General features: G+C 31.1%; 1 protein-coding gene across 8 annotated transcripts in view; it reads right to left on the reverse strand.

Annotated features, from left to right (window-relative positions):
• The window catches only part of LOC106069211 (lysosomal-trafficking regulator-like), an 81,201-nt gene extending 64,697 nt beyond the window's left edge, over nt 1-16,504 (reverse strand). For 2 of the 8 annotated variants that reach the window (XM_056023890.1, XM_056023885.1), the window contains exons 1-3: nt 16,351-16,504; nt 7,807-7,927; nt 4,880-4,959 (exon numbers count right to left, since the gene is read on the reverse strand). In XM_056023890.1, coding sequence (XP_055879865.1) covers nt 4,880-4,959; nt 7,807-7,920 — 194 coding nt within the window. In that variant the 5' untranslated portion in view covers nt 7,921-7,927; nt 16,351-16,504. Of the gene's footprint in view, nt 1-2,825; nt 3,025-4,879; nt 4,960-5,910; nt 6,057-7,806; nt 7,928-9,551; nt 9,799-10,064; nt 10,084-16,350 lie in introns of those variants that run through there. The other 6 variants (XM_056023889.1, XM_056023888.1, XM_056023887.1 and 3 more) reach the window with 6 other exon arrangements.
• Between the last annotated feature and the right edge of the window lie 103 nt (nt 16,505-16,607).

A 16,607-nucleotide genomic window follows, 5' to 3' on the forward strand; every position in this document is an offset into this window, starting at 1 on the left:
GAAGAATGGTCAGAAGAATGATGTCAAGAAATGTTCAGAAGAATGATTTCAAGAAATGGTCAGAAGAATGATGTCAAGAAATGGTCAGAATAATGATGTCAAGAAATGGTCAGAAGAATGATGTCAAGAAATGGTCAGAAGAATGATGTCAAGAAATGGTCAGAAGAATGATGTCAAGAAATGGTCAGAAGAATGATGTCAAGAAATGGTCAGAAGAATGATGTCAAGAAATGGTCAGAAGAATGATGTCAAGAAATGTTCAGAAGAATGATGTCAAGAAATGTTCAGAAGAATGATGTCAAGAAATGTTCAGAAGAATGATGTCAAGAAATGTTCAGAAGAATGATGTCAAGAAATGTTCAGAAGAATGATGTCAAGAAATGTTCAGAAGAATGATGTCAAGAAATGGTCAGAAGAATGATGTCAAGAAATGGTCAGAAGAATGATGTCAAGAAAAGGTCAGAAGAATGATGTCAAGAAATGGTCAGAAGAATGATGTCAAGAAATGGTCAGAAGAATGATTTCAAGAAATGGTCAGAAGAATGATTTCAAGAAATGGTCAGAAGAATGATGTCAAGAAATGTTCAGAAGATTGATAAGAAATGTTCAGATGAATGATGTCAAGAAATGGTCAGAAGAATGATGTCAAGAAATGGTCAGAAGAATGATGTCAAGAAATGGTCAGAAGAATGATTTCAAGAAATGGTCAGAAGAATGATGTCAAGAAATGGTCAGAAGAATGATGTCAAGAAATGGTCAGAAGAATGATGTCAAGAAATGGTCAGAAGAATGATGTCAAGAAATGGTCAGAAGAATGATGTCAAGAAATGTTCAGAAGAATGATGTCAAGAAATGGTCAGAAGAATGATGTCAAGAAATGTTCAGAAGAATGATGTCAAGAAATGGTCAGAAGAATGATGTCAAGAAATGGTCAGAAGAATGATGTCAAGAAATGGTCAGAAGAATGATTTCAAGAAATGGTCAGAAGAATGATGTCAAGAAATGGTCAGAAGAATGATGTCAAGAAATGGTCAGAAGAATGATGTCAAGAAATGGTCAGAAGAATGATGTCAAGAAATGGTCAGAAGAATGATGTCAAGAAATGTTCAGAAGAATGATGTCAAGAAATGGTCAGAAGAATGATGTCAAGAAATGTTCAGAAGAATGATGTCAAGAAATGGTCAGAAGAATGATGTCAAGAAATGTTCAGAAGAATGATGTCAAGAAATGGTCAGAAGAATGATGTCAAGAAATGGTCAGAAGAATGATGTCAAGAAATGTTCAGAAGAATGATGTCAAGAAATGGTCAGAAGAATGATGTCAAGAAATGTTCAGAAGAATGATGTCAAGAAATGGTCAGAAGAATGATGTCAAGAAATGTTCAGAAGAATGATGTCAAGAAATGGTCAGAAGAATGATATCAAGAAATGGTCAGAAGAATGATGTCAAGAAAAGGTCAGAAGAATGATGTCAAGAAATGGTCAGAAGAATGATTTCAAGAAATGGTCAGAAGAATGATTTCAAGAAATGGTCAGAAGAATGATGTCAAGAAATGTTCAGAAGATTGATGTCAAGAAATGTTCAGAAGATTGATGTCAAGAAATGTTCAGAAGAATGATGTCAAGAAATGGTCAGAAGAATGATGTCAAGAAATGGTCAGAAGAATGATGTCAAGAAATGGTCAGAAGAATGATTTCAAGAAATGGTCAGAAGAATGATGTCAAGAAATGGTCAGAATAATGATGTCAAGAAATGGTCAGAAGAATGATGTCAAGAAATGGTCAGAAGAATGATGTCAAGAAATGGTCAGAAGAATGATGTCAAGAAATGGTCAGAAGAATGATGTCAAGAAATGGTCAGAAGAATGATGTCAAGAAATGGTCAGAAGAATGATGTCAAGAAATGGTCAGAAGAATGATGTCAAGAAATGTTCAGAAGAATGATGTCAAGAAATGTTCAGAAGATTGATAAGAAATGTTCAGATGAATGATGTCAAGAAATGGTCAGAAGAATGATGTCAAGAAATGGTCAGAAGAATGATGTCAAGAAATGTTCAGAAGAATGATTTCAAGAAATGGTCAGAAGAATGATGTCAAGAAATGGTCAGAATAATGATTTCAAGAAATGGTCAGAAGAATGATGTCAAGAAATGGTCAGAAGAATGATGTCAAGAAATGGTCAGAAGAATGATGTCAAGAAATGGTCAGAAGAATGATGTCAAGAAATGGTCAGAAGAATGATGTCAAGAAATGGTCAGAAGAATGATGTCAAGAAATGGTCAGAAGAATGATGTCAAGAAATGGTCAGAAGAATGATGTCAAGAAATGGTCAGAAGAATGATGTCAAGAAATGGTCAGAAAGATAATGAAAGAAATGAGCACAAATGTTTTAAATAGGGTTCATTTCCAAGGGGAATAATGATTTCCAAGGTATCTTCCAAGTTTTTGAGTTAGTCCTTGTGTAGGGAATTTTAAAGTCATAGTATCACAGTAGAAAAAGCAATAAAGTAGACAAAATATACACAAAAGAAATAAGTAAAAGGATGATGTAAAGATTAATAAAAATATTTATGTTGGCATTCAAAAGAAAGTGATAGTTTGTAACCAAACCAAAAAAAATCTAAAAAGATAAAAATAGATAAAAGATTAATCAAATTAAATTAAGATTACTGTACAAATCCTATGACTTCTACAACAATCTGAAACTAAATCTATATTTCTATTCTGACTTATAAGGTGTTTTTTTTTAACAAAAGAAACAAATTTCAAACTATCATTAACACAATACATGTGCAACATGAACATTGTAATGTCACTGCAACTTACTGCTTCCAGATCTTTCTACTTCAAATGCTATCCCAATGTGAGAGTAATAAATGGTTTGATTATAAATGACTATGAAAACAAAACTTTTTTTTCATTTTCTGCTTCAATGCTTTTAAGAAATGATTTTCCACTTCCTTCCAGATGGCAACAGAAACATTGACTCATCTAAATGCAAGTCTTCAAGGAAGTGATATGTCTTTAACTTTAACACATTCATGTAGCTTTTTTTAAAAAATAAAACCTCATTTAAGTAAATGAATGTCCAAAGAAAACCTCATTTAAGTAAATGAATGTCCAAATAAAACCTCATTTAAGTAAATGACATGTCCAAATAAAACCTCATTTAAGTAAATGACATGTCCAAATAAAACCTCATTTAAGTAAATGAAATGTCCAAATAAAACTCATTTAAGTAAATGACATGTCCAAATGAAACCACATTTAAGTAAATGACATGTCCAAATAAAACCTCATTTAAGTAAATGAAATGTCCAAATAAAACTCATTTAAGTAAATGACATGTCCAAATGAAACCACATTTAAGTAAATGACATGTCCAAATAAAACCACATTTAAGTAAATGACATGTCCAAATAAAACCACATTTAAGTAAATGACATGTCCAAATAAAACCTCATTTAAGTAAATGACATGTCCAAATAAAACAACATTTAAGTAAATGACATGTCAATAAAACAACATTTAAGTAAATGACATGTCCAAATAAAACCTCATTTAAGTAAATGAAATGTCCAAATAAAACAACATTTAAGTAAATGACATGTCCAAATAAAACAACATTTAAGTAAATGACATGTCCAAATAAAACCTCATTTAAGTAAATGAAATGTCCAAATTAAACAACATTTAAGTAATTGAAATGTCCAAATTAAACAACATTTAAGTAAATGACATGTCCAAATAAAACCTTATTTAAGTAAATGACATGTCCAAATAAAACCACATTCACAGTTCAGAGCAAGAAACAATAAGCAGGTGATCCAATAAGAAACACTAAGCAGGTGATCCAATAAGAAACACTAAGCAGGTGATCCAATAAGAAACACTAAGCAGGTGATCCAATAAGAAACACTAAGCAGGTGATCCAATAAGAAACAGAGAGTCAGAGATAAAAGTTAAGACATCCAGCACCTTGACATTCAAACTAACAGTGAAACACACAATGAGGGTCAAATATCAAAGACCATACATCTCACTGACACAGCAAAATAATTGCAATACTATTACAGTATATCATAAATACGGCAAATCAAAAAGTTGTAAAAGAAATCTAGTTTTTATTTTTGTTATTTCACTTCTAAATGACAATCTCTGAATATAACACAAGCTATTTCTCCAATCACTATTTCAAATCTAAATCACAATCTATGAATATAACACAAGCTATTTCTCCAATCACTATTTCAAATCTAAATCACAATCTCTGAATATAACACAAGCTATTTCTCCAATCACTATTTCAAATCTAAATCACAATCTCTGAATATAACACAAGCTATTTCTCCAATCACTATTTCAAATCTAAATCACAATCTCTGAATATAACACAAGCTATTTCTCCAATCACTATTTCAAATCTAAATCACAATCTCTGAATATAACACAAGCTATTTCTCCAATCACTATTTCAAATCTAAATCACAATCTCTGAATATAACACAAGCTATTTCTCCAATCACTATTTCAAATCTAAATCACAATCTCTGAATATAACACATTTTTCTCCCATCACTATTTAGAATCCATCCAACAATTCAAAACACTGGAGTAAAATAAAATAAGGTCATTAGTATTTGTAAAACGTCACAGCCAAAACAACATTAGTTACAGTCTACAATCCTACCAACTTCTGGCAGGTAAATCTCAGCAAGCATTTATTAATTTACCTTGAACACTTGGAGACACATCTTCATTACACAAATGAGATGGAAAAAAAAAGGGAGGGGGGGGGAGGGGGGAGAGGATAAAGTCTATCTGTAAATATTACCAAACAAAAATAAAACTAACTGCCAACCAATGTACCAACCACTCACCCAATGCAAATAGCCTCTTTATCTTCCAAGCTGATGCTGACAAAGAGCGAGAGAAACTTGTCCAGTATAATCCTTTGCTGCTGTAGGACAAAACAAAAAAAAAAAAAAAGTAATTAAAAACTGTATCTTTAAATAAAAAAATATTAGTTAGAAGTTCAAGGCTTTGGTAAAAGAAAAATAAAACAACTCTCTCAATTCAAAGAAAAATAACATTGTTTTACTGTTCTTCAAGAACGAGACATATAAATCTGTGCGATAGAAATATTTTTACCAATTGTTTTTGTCTAGTTTTTTGCTTTCTCAATGTTTTTTTTATAATACTATTCCTCTTTTATACAGCTGACCAACCTTTGTAAGAGGAATTACTTTGCTCTTACTAATTAATGAATGATAGATTTAAACAAAAATAGAACATTTTATACCCCTCCCCAATACCCTACTCCTCTACGAAAAAAAAAAATCCTGGTTAAGTAATTGTATAAATCTATTCAGGGTATATAAAGTTGTAATGATAAGCCTATAGACCCAGATTTAGAAGACAGTTTGCAGAATGATCCACTGTTTATTTAACTCTTTAATAATCAAAATGTATTGAACTTTAGACCAAATTTACTTATTAGATTATTATATTTTTAAAAATCATAATGGTCCAAGTTTTCCCTGTTCTGCCTTTTAGCTAATAATTTTGTTTCCAAAGATATACATAAACTGTCAATTTTCTAGAAAAATCATTAGAGCAATTACTGTGTCCACCAACCCAGGTTTTTGTTTTTTGTTGTTGTTTTTTTTGACCTGATGAAGAATTTGCTGATAAGTGGAATTGTACAAATATAATATATTATTAGCAAACAATCTATATGCTGTTAAAAAAAATATTTCTTTTTAAAGAGTTGAAAGATAATATTATTGTTAATTTACTCACACAAAGTTTGATTAAACTGATTTCATTTTTTACACATTTTACTTCCTGGTACAATTATAAGTCTGATTATAGCTAAAAACACATCCATAATGCTAATAACATTTTTCACCTGAAAGGATAAGAGTCAGTTTCCCCTCAATTCAAGGTATAACGAAATGTGTCAACCAATAGATAAAATGCTCAAATGCATTGTTGGTAAACAAAGGATGCAAAGATCTATGTGTCTAATGCAGGTAGATTGGGACAGACACAAATCTATGCAAATATGCTATAAATAAGCTTCAGGCAGTCATGTTAACTAGGAACCAATATAGGAAGAAAGAAATCATTTTTAACCGGATGAAATAGTCTAAAAGGATTACCCTGTTCAATGAAGCTAATTTTACAAAATTATAATAAAGGAAGTAGAAGGTAGTTAAGGTTTTGATTAAAAAGTTCAGAAAGGAAAACAAATAAAATAGCCACAATAGTTGCTGACAGAGAAGAGAAATACTGAAGCATAATTTGTATTAACTGTTTAGTGTAATCATTGAATTGGAAGAAAAGCTGAAAAAAATTGGAAAAAAAAAACACTCACACACTGAGTGAAAGAGCTAGACACATAAATCTGTGAGATATTTTTAACAATTGTTTTGTTTAGTTTTTAGCTTTCTCAATGCGCTATGATCCTATCACCAGTTGTGAAAGAAGAGAGAAGGGGGTATGTTGGTGAATGTTTACATGATCACTTTTCAAATGCATAAAAAAAAAGTTCACCCTTGGCTAAAGATTCCTCAAGGAGACTAATTCAGCTTATACCACCACATCTGTCAAGTACAATTTCTTTCTCTTGTTCAAGATACCAAACAAAATAATGAATTACCAATAACTTTCTAACTAATAGGTTAGTGTTGTCAGGTAAAAGAAATAATTGTGCAAAATTTCAGCTTAATCAGAGATTGGGTGTGGGAGAAATAATGTGTACAAACTTTTTACCATACAGATTTGATATAAGCTTTGTAAAAGTCATCTATAACTTTTAACTATTGTATATGGCTATTGCACATAAAAAAGTTTCCCCTTTCAGACCTTGTGGTCTATAGGGCAGATGATGTAAAGGTCATCTGATTCTGAGGCCAACGGTTAACGACGGTGTCATGTGGCCAGCACAATGACCAACCGCCTTTATTTTTTACCCAACTAATGTCAGGTATCCATTAGAGCTGGGTGGACTCAGAGGCGCCCAAAGATCCCGAATTTAAAAATCCCAGTCTTCACCAGGATTCGAACCCCGGACCCCGGTTCGGAAGTCAAATGCTTTACTGCTCAGCCACTGCGCCTCCATTGCACATAAAGTGAATTAAAAAAATGTCTTTGTACAACACATTTCATATATTTATAGTTTAAGAGAGAAAAACAATACTTGCTAACAAAATATTTCATATTGATAGTGCAATACAAGGTAGTTAACATATATCATTTACATGTCGTGTGTAATCTAGACCTAAGGTTATCACACTGTGATTGATGGCTATGCCCAGCTTGACATAAGTAGATATTTTAATGTGAGGTTCACTATATGCATGGAGTCATTTATACATTTTTAGGCTGCACATTTGTTTTTGTTTTTTTTTACTTTGGAAAACTTTGTGGTTTTGTAGTGCATAAGAAGCCAACCAATAGTTTATAATTAAACTTTTGAGAGTCCATCAACTATAATGACGCTAAGGTTAAACAATTGAGATAAGAAAAAAAAAAGAACAAGGCAGAAATTTTATCTCATGATACGTAATAGTTCTACAAAGATAACATTTTCATTTTTAATGTGTTATGTATATATGTATATATGGGTTGTCCAAAAGAAGTTGGGCAGTAAATAATTACATTTATTTTGATTTATGCATACAGTTCTATTTATTTTATTTTCTATTTACCAACACATTAATTTCATTGACAATTACATTATTTTATTGCAAAATTATATAACATGCACAACAAACACATAAAGGATATATCTGTTAATTACCTGAAGTTTCTGTTGTGCATGTCTGTCATTTTTCCAGCGAATCAACTGAGCATAAGATTCCCACAGGGAGGACAGAGTTATCAACCTTTCAGAGAGGCTCTTGTCTGTGTTCATGTTCTTGCTGAAAGAAAGAAAAGTTAATTCTCTAATAGAAAAGTGAGAAAAACAAAAGTGATCCTAATCCTCTTTGATAAAATGTAAATAGATTTGCAATGTAAAATTTTAAAACCTCAAACGATGTTGAGATATTGATAGATAGATATCTGGCCTAAGTTATAAGTAATTCACAGTGTGGCAACGCTTCAAGAAAGGTCGATTGTGAAGACTACTCAGGCCAGTCACCTCGGATAAGGTCATGTGATCACCCAGAAAAGACAAGTGAAGTTCTGTCAATTCCAAGAAAGGCATAGGGACCCTAAAGAGTGAAGGTGTAGAGTCATTTCACATCACAAGTTTGAGTGGAAGTAACGATTTAATACCCAGCCTGGTACAGTGAGTCCAGCTTAAAGTCGGTCCGGAAAAGAGAATTATGGTGGGGATGAGGTGGATGGGCCAGTAGAGTTTGATCTAGAGGTACAAGAGTTGATATAGCTGAATGGTTATCAACGATGAAGCATTTGTGCAGTCAGTGTTATGTGCTGCTAATTGTACAGTAGCGCCTGTGATTTATTGGAAATTAAAGTGTTACTTTATTTTGGACCACTGAGTTGTTAAGTTCTTTGAGTTGGTTGAGTTGTGTGGTGAAGTTTGCAGAGAGCATAGATAGTGAGAGTCATTACAATATTTATCCTTCTTGTGCCACATCATGTTTTAAAAAACCACACTTCGCAATTAGCTGTCAATAAATTTGTTTTCCAAATGTGACTGGTACACAGGGGATCAAAATACAAAATTTAGCAAAGTAGGTTAGGGCTAATGGGCATATATAAACTTTTTTACATCTCAATAAAAAACATTTTTTAGAGAATACAATAAAATTGTATTTCAAAAAAAAAAATGGAACACCATGAATTTACAAGCTTAACATTTTTGTCTTTGAATACTTGATACTTTTTCAAATAATGTAAACAAGGATGGCTGCCTGATCCTGTAGTATGTGCTCTGGACTGTTGACCCAATGATCCAGGGTTTGAACACTGCCCACTGCCATCCCCTGTCCTGAGGGAGGTTTGGGTAAGGATATAATAATCTTCAAATCTGAAGGAACAACCAAATCATGCAAAACAAACAAATGTGTTTTTGGTTAATTAAAAGCTTTTTCAAATCATTTTTTGCACATCAGCTATGTTTGAAAAAATTAGACATTTTAAAAGTGCAATCAAATATAAGTTGGCAATCTCTAGTTTAATGAGGTATTATTGTTATTCTGATGAAAATGTGTGCCTGTCCCACTTAAGATTATGTATATGATATACACATTACAATTTTTGTTTACTGTGCTTACTAAGCATTTGAAGCTGTTATGTTTTATGTTTATCAGAATGTCTTGAACTATTTCTATTTATCAATCAACTACACTAATGCCTTAAATTCAAAAATGTTAATGAATAAATAAATTTTTTTTTGAAGGTTGGCCAGTTTTGTAAACACTATAATCTAAATGAGCATTAATGCTTTAAGCACATATAAAAACAAAATATGGAACAGATCTCACAGAAAGCATCAACTGGTAGATCAGCACACCTAATATTGAACCATTGAAATGAGTATATTAAAGTAAGAACACAATGATTGGTAGTTATTACCAGAACAAGCAAGTAATTTATCACAGTAGACAGCAAGAGAAGAATTATATATGTATGCAAAGCTCCTCATGTAATTACACACTGTACACACCGTGAACACTATGAACAATACACACTGTGACAGAGAGCTGCTACAAATCCCTATTTGGTTGCTGGCCTACATTGTAAAGCATATCATTATCAACAGAATTAAGAATGCATAGCACTGATAAAGTGGCTTTTAAATGAACCTAGATATAGACAAAACAGCTTCAAATGATAACATCACCCAGCCAAGTTATACTTGTGTGAGTGTTTATGTAAGCAGGCATATCACTAATCAAGGCAGAGATTTAAAGACCCAAGAAAAATGTTTTGCATTTCAATGTGAATAGAAATATTTTTTTTTAGAAATATTAATTTTAACTGTTTTTCTTTTTTTTTAAAGTTGAAGAACATCAACTGTGCTTAAGAGTTTTAAAGAATTAACATTCTATTCAAGAGAATAAAATAGTGCTAATATGTTCTACTTACCAAACTACCAAATAGACAACTCTTGCCAAAAATAAAAATGATAAACTATTAATTACTTAACCAGGGTGTTAAATCAGGGATAAGAATTTAGAAGTATATCAAAAATAAATATTTAAAAAAAAATATAATTTTAATGAGAAAAAAAAATCCTTTATATTTTTTAGAATTTAATGGTAACTTTTAGGATCTTCCAGTTTTAAAAAGAATAACAATTATATAATTCTTGCCTTAAAAAAAAAAAAAAGCCTGTTAAACGAGGTGGAATTTTTTAAAATGTCTATGCTAAAGCTTTCTCACAGCACACATTTAAAAAAAGTAAAGCCAGTGCATGAAAATAAAGTAAGTTAACTTGTGTTTTTTCTGACCTACTTTCTCCTGGCAAGTGAAACATGATACTTGGCTTACATAATGTCTGAACTGTTTACAATCATGCATAAGTAGCCCTCACACATAGATTATGCATTGAAGTAAAACAATTCTTGGACTTTTAAAGTAGTTTTTCATCAAGTTTCCTAAGATTATTCTGCACACACATTTACAACAGTACACAATTGCTGTACACATTCACAGAAAATTTTCTCCCATATTCACATGGAGAGAGCTTTTTTTTTACATGACCTTAAATGTAATGTCTAAAAACATGTAGCATGGCATATTTATTTCATTGACAACAAATGTCTAGAGTTGTAAGCACTTGTAAAAGCATGCATGGAAAAGCATGTAACTGAATCTATTAATCTAGCTTTTCTAGGAGCTCTTTTATGAAAGGTGGAAACAAAAAAAAACAACAAATCCCTAAACTTGTTTTAAGTCTGTGCATTAGATTACTCTACCTTACAAGTTCCACATCATGTGTTTCATGTTTTAAAAAAGATATTACCGGTATTTAAAAAATAAAGACTGCCAAACAATTTTATTGCAATAGTAACTAAAGTCTCTGTAGTTAGGAAAGCTTTGAGTAGAAAATAATGAAGACCATTAATGGTCATCTATTTATCTATAAATCACTTTTAGCATACTTAACTGTACATGCTTTAATAAAGTGAGAGTACAATAAAACTGTCCTTTTGTACACTTCCTAGGTTTGTTACAACCAGAGATATACATGCCTAAAATGTTGAGGGAGGTGTTATTTCTGAGAAGTAAATCTGATGTGGCTAGTCCCAAGTTCTAAGTATAAACACTCTTCCAACAGAACAAATAGAATAAGTTAATACAACCTTTTAGAACACAATACTTTATTACAAAAAGAAGGGCACAGTCCACCAGCTTAAGAAAGAACATCCTTTCCTAAGCGTTACTACAAAAGGTCTCTTTCATCTGTTAGTCTGTCTCTACTGTTGCGTTACTAAGGAAATCCTGATTAGTTTCAACTTCTACGCATATAAATATTAAGTCATTAAAATACTCCTAAATGGCATTCATCTCAAATAGTTTCATCAACCAAGTACAATGTAACTCTTTTTTTTTTACTGGAGCCATATGTAATGAAAATTTCTTTTTTTTATTACTACTATGATTGTGTTTAGGTCTATTTTGTTTTCAAACAAGTGTAATTTCAAAGGAATTGGTTAGACAAAATATAGGATTTTTATCATTTCTATGCATTTTTTTTAGAAGACACTATGGTCAGTGCATAAACTCTGACACAATTTTATTAACTTAATTAGTTCAATGTCTTATAATGTGAAGACATAGCTTGAATGAAACCAATTAGACTTAAGATTTAAACACATTTTAGAATACCTGAACACATAGAGGGTCTTATAAAAGACTAGGAAAAAAACTTTTAAGGTAAGTACATGACATCAAATTAAGAAGCTATTTGTTTCTAAATTTCATGAGGTCTCAGCATTAGAGCTTGAAGTGTTGATTATATTTTTTCAATGAAAAAAAAATTACAACTCTGTTAAATGATTTTATTTAATCTTTATGTTAGAGGTGAATAATGTTTTCAAAATATGTTCTTGTACAATGTGTACAAGTTCAAGAGAAAATACACTTAGATGGGTCATGGTGTCAAGTTCAAGGCCTTTACTAGGCCAATTCTTTTTTTTTTCTTCTAAGTATCTCATCAAAATGTATTTTCCCAGTAAAAGAGCATAGAAGCTTAAGAGTTTAAGTGCCTGGTTTGAAAAAAAATCAAGAACTGAAATTTATGGATTTAATATTCAGGGTGTTTCTTGCTGTCACAAGAGGGCATAAGCAGGAGAAATGTAGAATGGCAAGAGAGAATGAGAGGCTCATGTTTGAAACTCACAAGAATGGGTTTGGGGATATCTTTACATTTTTTAAACAGAGTATATAGAGTAAATTGTAAAATATTAGAGAACAAATTAATGGACATGGATGATTTACAGCTATATAATTTTTTGTTTAATGATGAAAAGGTAAATGAAAAGAAGTCCTTAAGAAAATAATAAAACAAAAGAATGTCTGCTTACAAAAATTATTTTAAAAAAAAAATACCAATGAAAGATTTGATCATGAAGAAGAGAAATAGATTGATTGAATGCCCCTATTATATACCTTTTTTCTTTCTATTCATTTAAATGGAAATGTCGCCAATAAAAAAAAACTAATACTGTAAGACTTAAGAAGTTTAGATTTATGAAACTCTTTAGGAAAAAAAAAAAAACAAGTATGACATGAATGATTTAGAGTTAAAACAGACTTTTGGTCCTTATACAACACCCAAAAACAATGACCGTAACAACTACCTTAATAATTTGACTTAGCCACATCACGTCACTCTAGAAAAAAAAACAAGCAATAGAAAAGGGGAAATAATTACTGATTACTACCATTTATCTAATAATTACTGGGTTTAACTCCATTTCTGCTAAAATTAATTAATTAGTACTAAATGATTAACTAATTGGTTAATTTTTGGATTCATTCATGTGTTGTTATCAACAATGAATAATTATGTGAAATTTCAACTTGATCTGAGAATGAAAAATGGAAGAAAAAACATGTCAAAATGTAATAAGGGGACTAAATCAATATATATATTAATTTTTTTTTATTGATTTATGTCTTGTCAGGTTCAATGAATAATTTTGCAAACTTTTAATTTGACCCAAGAATGGGAAATAGGAGAAAAAACATGTATGTTCAAACTTTTTACCAGACAGACAGAAAGAATGAGATGATATAAGCTTTGTAGTAACTCAAGATTTTGAGAATAATTTTTAAGATGTGAATGGCTGCATGGCCATGTAGTATGTGCTAGAATATAATAATCTTTAATCTGTGCTGTGTCTTGAATAGGTTATGTTCAAAATGGAGGCAATAACTAAACTTCCAAATGTTAGTTGAGCAAAGGTGAATACCAACAATGTAATAAGACAAGCAAGAGCAATGTCAATTCATAAACATTTAATATATCATGAATAGGGAATCCATCTATGTCATAGCTCAACTAAATACCCAAGTCCAAAAGCTTCTCAGGGAACAGAACTTGACTATCTCTAAAGAATCTAACATTTGAACTGTTTGTTTTTTTTCCATAAATAATCCTAGTCTTTGCTTTTATTATACATGACATTAATGTTGTTATATAAAACCTAACCCAAAATAAACACAACAAATGACTCTAACTTTCTGCGCCAAATCCCTTATTGTAAACTAGTGTAGCCTAACAAATTCTTTAGAGAGAAACAACCCAAGTATGTAAAACAACAAATGTGTCCATAAACAAATATTGTAAACATTCATTTACAATAAAAATTTACATCAAGATCTTCATCTCTACTAATATTCTTGTTCAATAGCAATTTTGTTATCTTGTAAAAAAAAATAGCACATATGCAGCCAATCAACTTAAGTAGCATTGTGAAGCATAAGAGCTGCAAAGACTCATGGGGAATATAACGGGGGCCTGTATAGGAGCAATGTTTAATGTTTGGAATTTCATCTTGCCACAAAGAGCAAGGCATGAGAGAATTGGAAGGGCAGGAGAAAGGTAGAAAGGGCATGAGATTGAGCCCTTGACCACTGACATCAGCCTATAGGGACCTGACAGAGAGAGGTTTGAGTTACAAAATAATAATCTTCGATTCTGAAGAAACAACTGAAACTTTCATTTAAATTTGGGATATACATCTCTCTAGATTGGCTTCTGAACCTGGAGTACTGGGTTGAAATCTTGGTGAAGACTGGGATATTGAGTTTCGGCATTTTTAGGGTGCCCCTAAGTCCACCCAACTCTTATAGGTATCTCTTTAGTTGGTCATTGTGCTGGCCGTATATCACTCTACTCAATAACCACTGACCAAAAAAAACATGACCTTAACATCACCTAGACTGTAGACTGCAAGGTCTGAAAGGGGAAACTTTAACAAACTTAAATAACATATAATTAGATTTTTATTACATAAAGATCTACTAACTACTATCTTACTTTTAGATCTAAATTATTCTATATTATACTAGAGTAGTTTATGCTATTTGGACACCTATAGGCCAAAATTTCAAAGTTTGACTTTTATAGCGCATTATTTGACAGTGACAGTGGTTCGACATAGAAAAGAAAATGATGTATCAAAATCTTCTTTAGTTTAAGGAGGAAAAGGATGACTACTTATATTTGTACCCCTAACCTATATTTGTTATTATATTTAAGATCAAAGAGGCCATGTGTTTTCATTTAATTCAGACAAATTTGACCCAAATTATTTGATTCCTGACACCATAATTTATTTCAGACAGTCTCTATATTTAGGCATCTATAAACTCAGATTCTATAATAACATTTACTAAATTTTAAGATCCCTAGGCTTAGCCCCTCACATGAAATCATTAAGATGTTTTCAAATTATGCATAAATACGAACACAAAAAATAAAAATATGAACACACTTATTCTACCAAAATTAGGTCACTAGGATAGTGACTTCTACACAGACTTTTAGACTTACTTTATGTTTGCATGATAAGATGTGTGTTGAATGTTTGTGTTTTTGTTCATTAATTTAATAAATTTCTAATACAGATGATCTTTTGTTGTATAGTACAGGTTAACATAGCCATTCTTGCCTCAATAGCTGAATCCTCTATATTCTCTCTATATAAATCTAGATCTATCTAGTAGGTCTAGATCTAGACATTTAACTTCATTCAATATACCAAGCTTACTCCAAACATTTGCCCATTTATTCTCTATAAAAAAACAACAACAAAAAAACAAATATAATATAAGATCATTAACACAGATGTCCAAAACTGGCTGTTTGAAATAAATTTTGGGTACAAGAAAATTGTAATTTAATTCAAATACCCTATTAATTTTTTTTTGTATGGAATCAAACAACTTGGCTTATGAATCAAATAAATCAGCTCCAAAAACTGAATAAATATTGCCGGGCTCATTAGTATAGACTTAGCCAATCAAAAAATATAGTCTTAACCCTAGGAAGAGGTAAAGTCATCCTGGTAACATAACTAAGAAAAAGACAACTAAATGGAAGGAAATTGGGTCAGAATCATTAGAAAATGGACAAGCACATTATACAGCACGCTAGATTCATATTAAATATCAAAATAAAGATTTATTGACCACAAAAACAGCGAGAGTCCAAATTCATGTAATGTCTGGATTAAATAAACTACTCTAAATAAATATTATATAGAACGAGACTCTAGAAGTCAGTATGATTATCTGAGTCTGATACTCTGATTAGACATCATTAATAACAGTGTATGATGTATCTATACTCTATAGATATTCTAGAAGTAGTAGATACTAAACGTCTATACTAGAGTTTCTAGAGTATAATAGACTAATGACTAGTGATCTAAAATCTAATGACTAATGTCCTTATACTTTAAACTTTAATTAGTATACTAGTATAGTTATAGTTATAGATCTATTCTAATTGTAGAACTAGAAGTTCTAGTTGAAAGAATATATGATGATTTATATATCATAATCTAGAATAGAAATACTCTGTAACTAACTACTAAACTAGTGAGGGACTAGATTGTAATGTAGATCTAACAAATTTACAAATCTGACTAACTCGTAACTCTGTTTAAGACAAGTGTTTCACTCTCACTACTCTCAGTCATTCTGTACATAGACATAGATTAGATCTAAAATAATCTAGATTGATTCTACGGTATACCGATTCTACTACTAGATCTAGTACTTAGGATCTAGAATCTAGAAAGATGAATAGATTAATAGATATAGACATAGAAGATAGTTAGATAGATCTAATTTATTCTAATTAGATCTACATATTTAACATATACATAATCATTTATGAATGTTATTAACATACGTGATGCATTCGTGATCACTTTCTTAAATGCTTTTCAGTTAGATAGCTAATCTAGATCTAGAGAATAGTCTAGATCTCGATCTAAATAATTTAGAAAATCAAGAAGTGGAAGATTGCTCTGCTTGATGTAAACAAGACAGAATTATGAACAGTAGAGTATTCACGTGACTAGAATTTCCTTTTGACCTAGTTTATCTAAAAATAGGAACGTATTGTGAGAATAGATAGCATAGTTCGTATTTTTAGAATACCAGTAA

Source organism: Biomphalaria glabrata, chromosome 3, assembly GCF_947242115.1.
Source record: "Biomphalaria glabrata chromosome 3, xgBioGlab47.1, whole genome shotgun sequence".
Lineage (NCBI taxonomy): Eukaryota > Metazoa > Mollusca > Gastropoda > Planorbidae > Biomphalaria > Biomphalaria glabrata.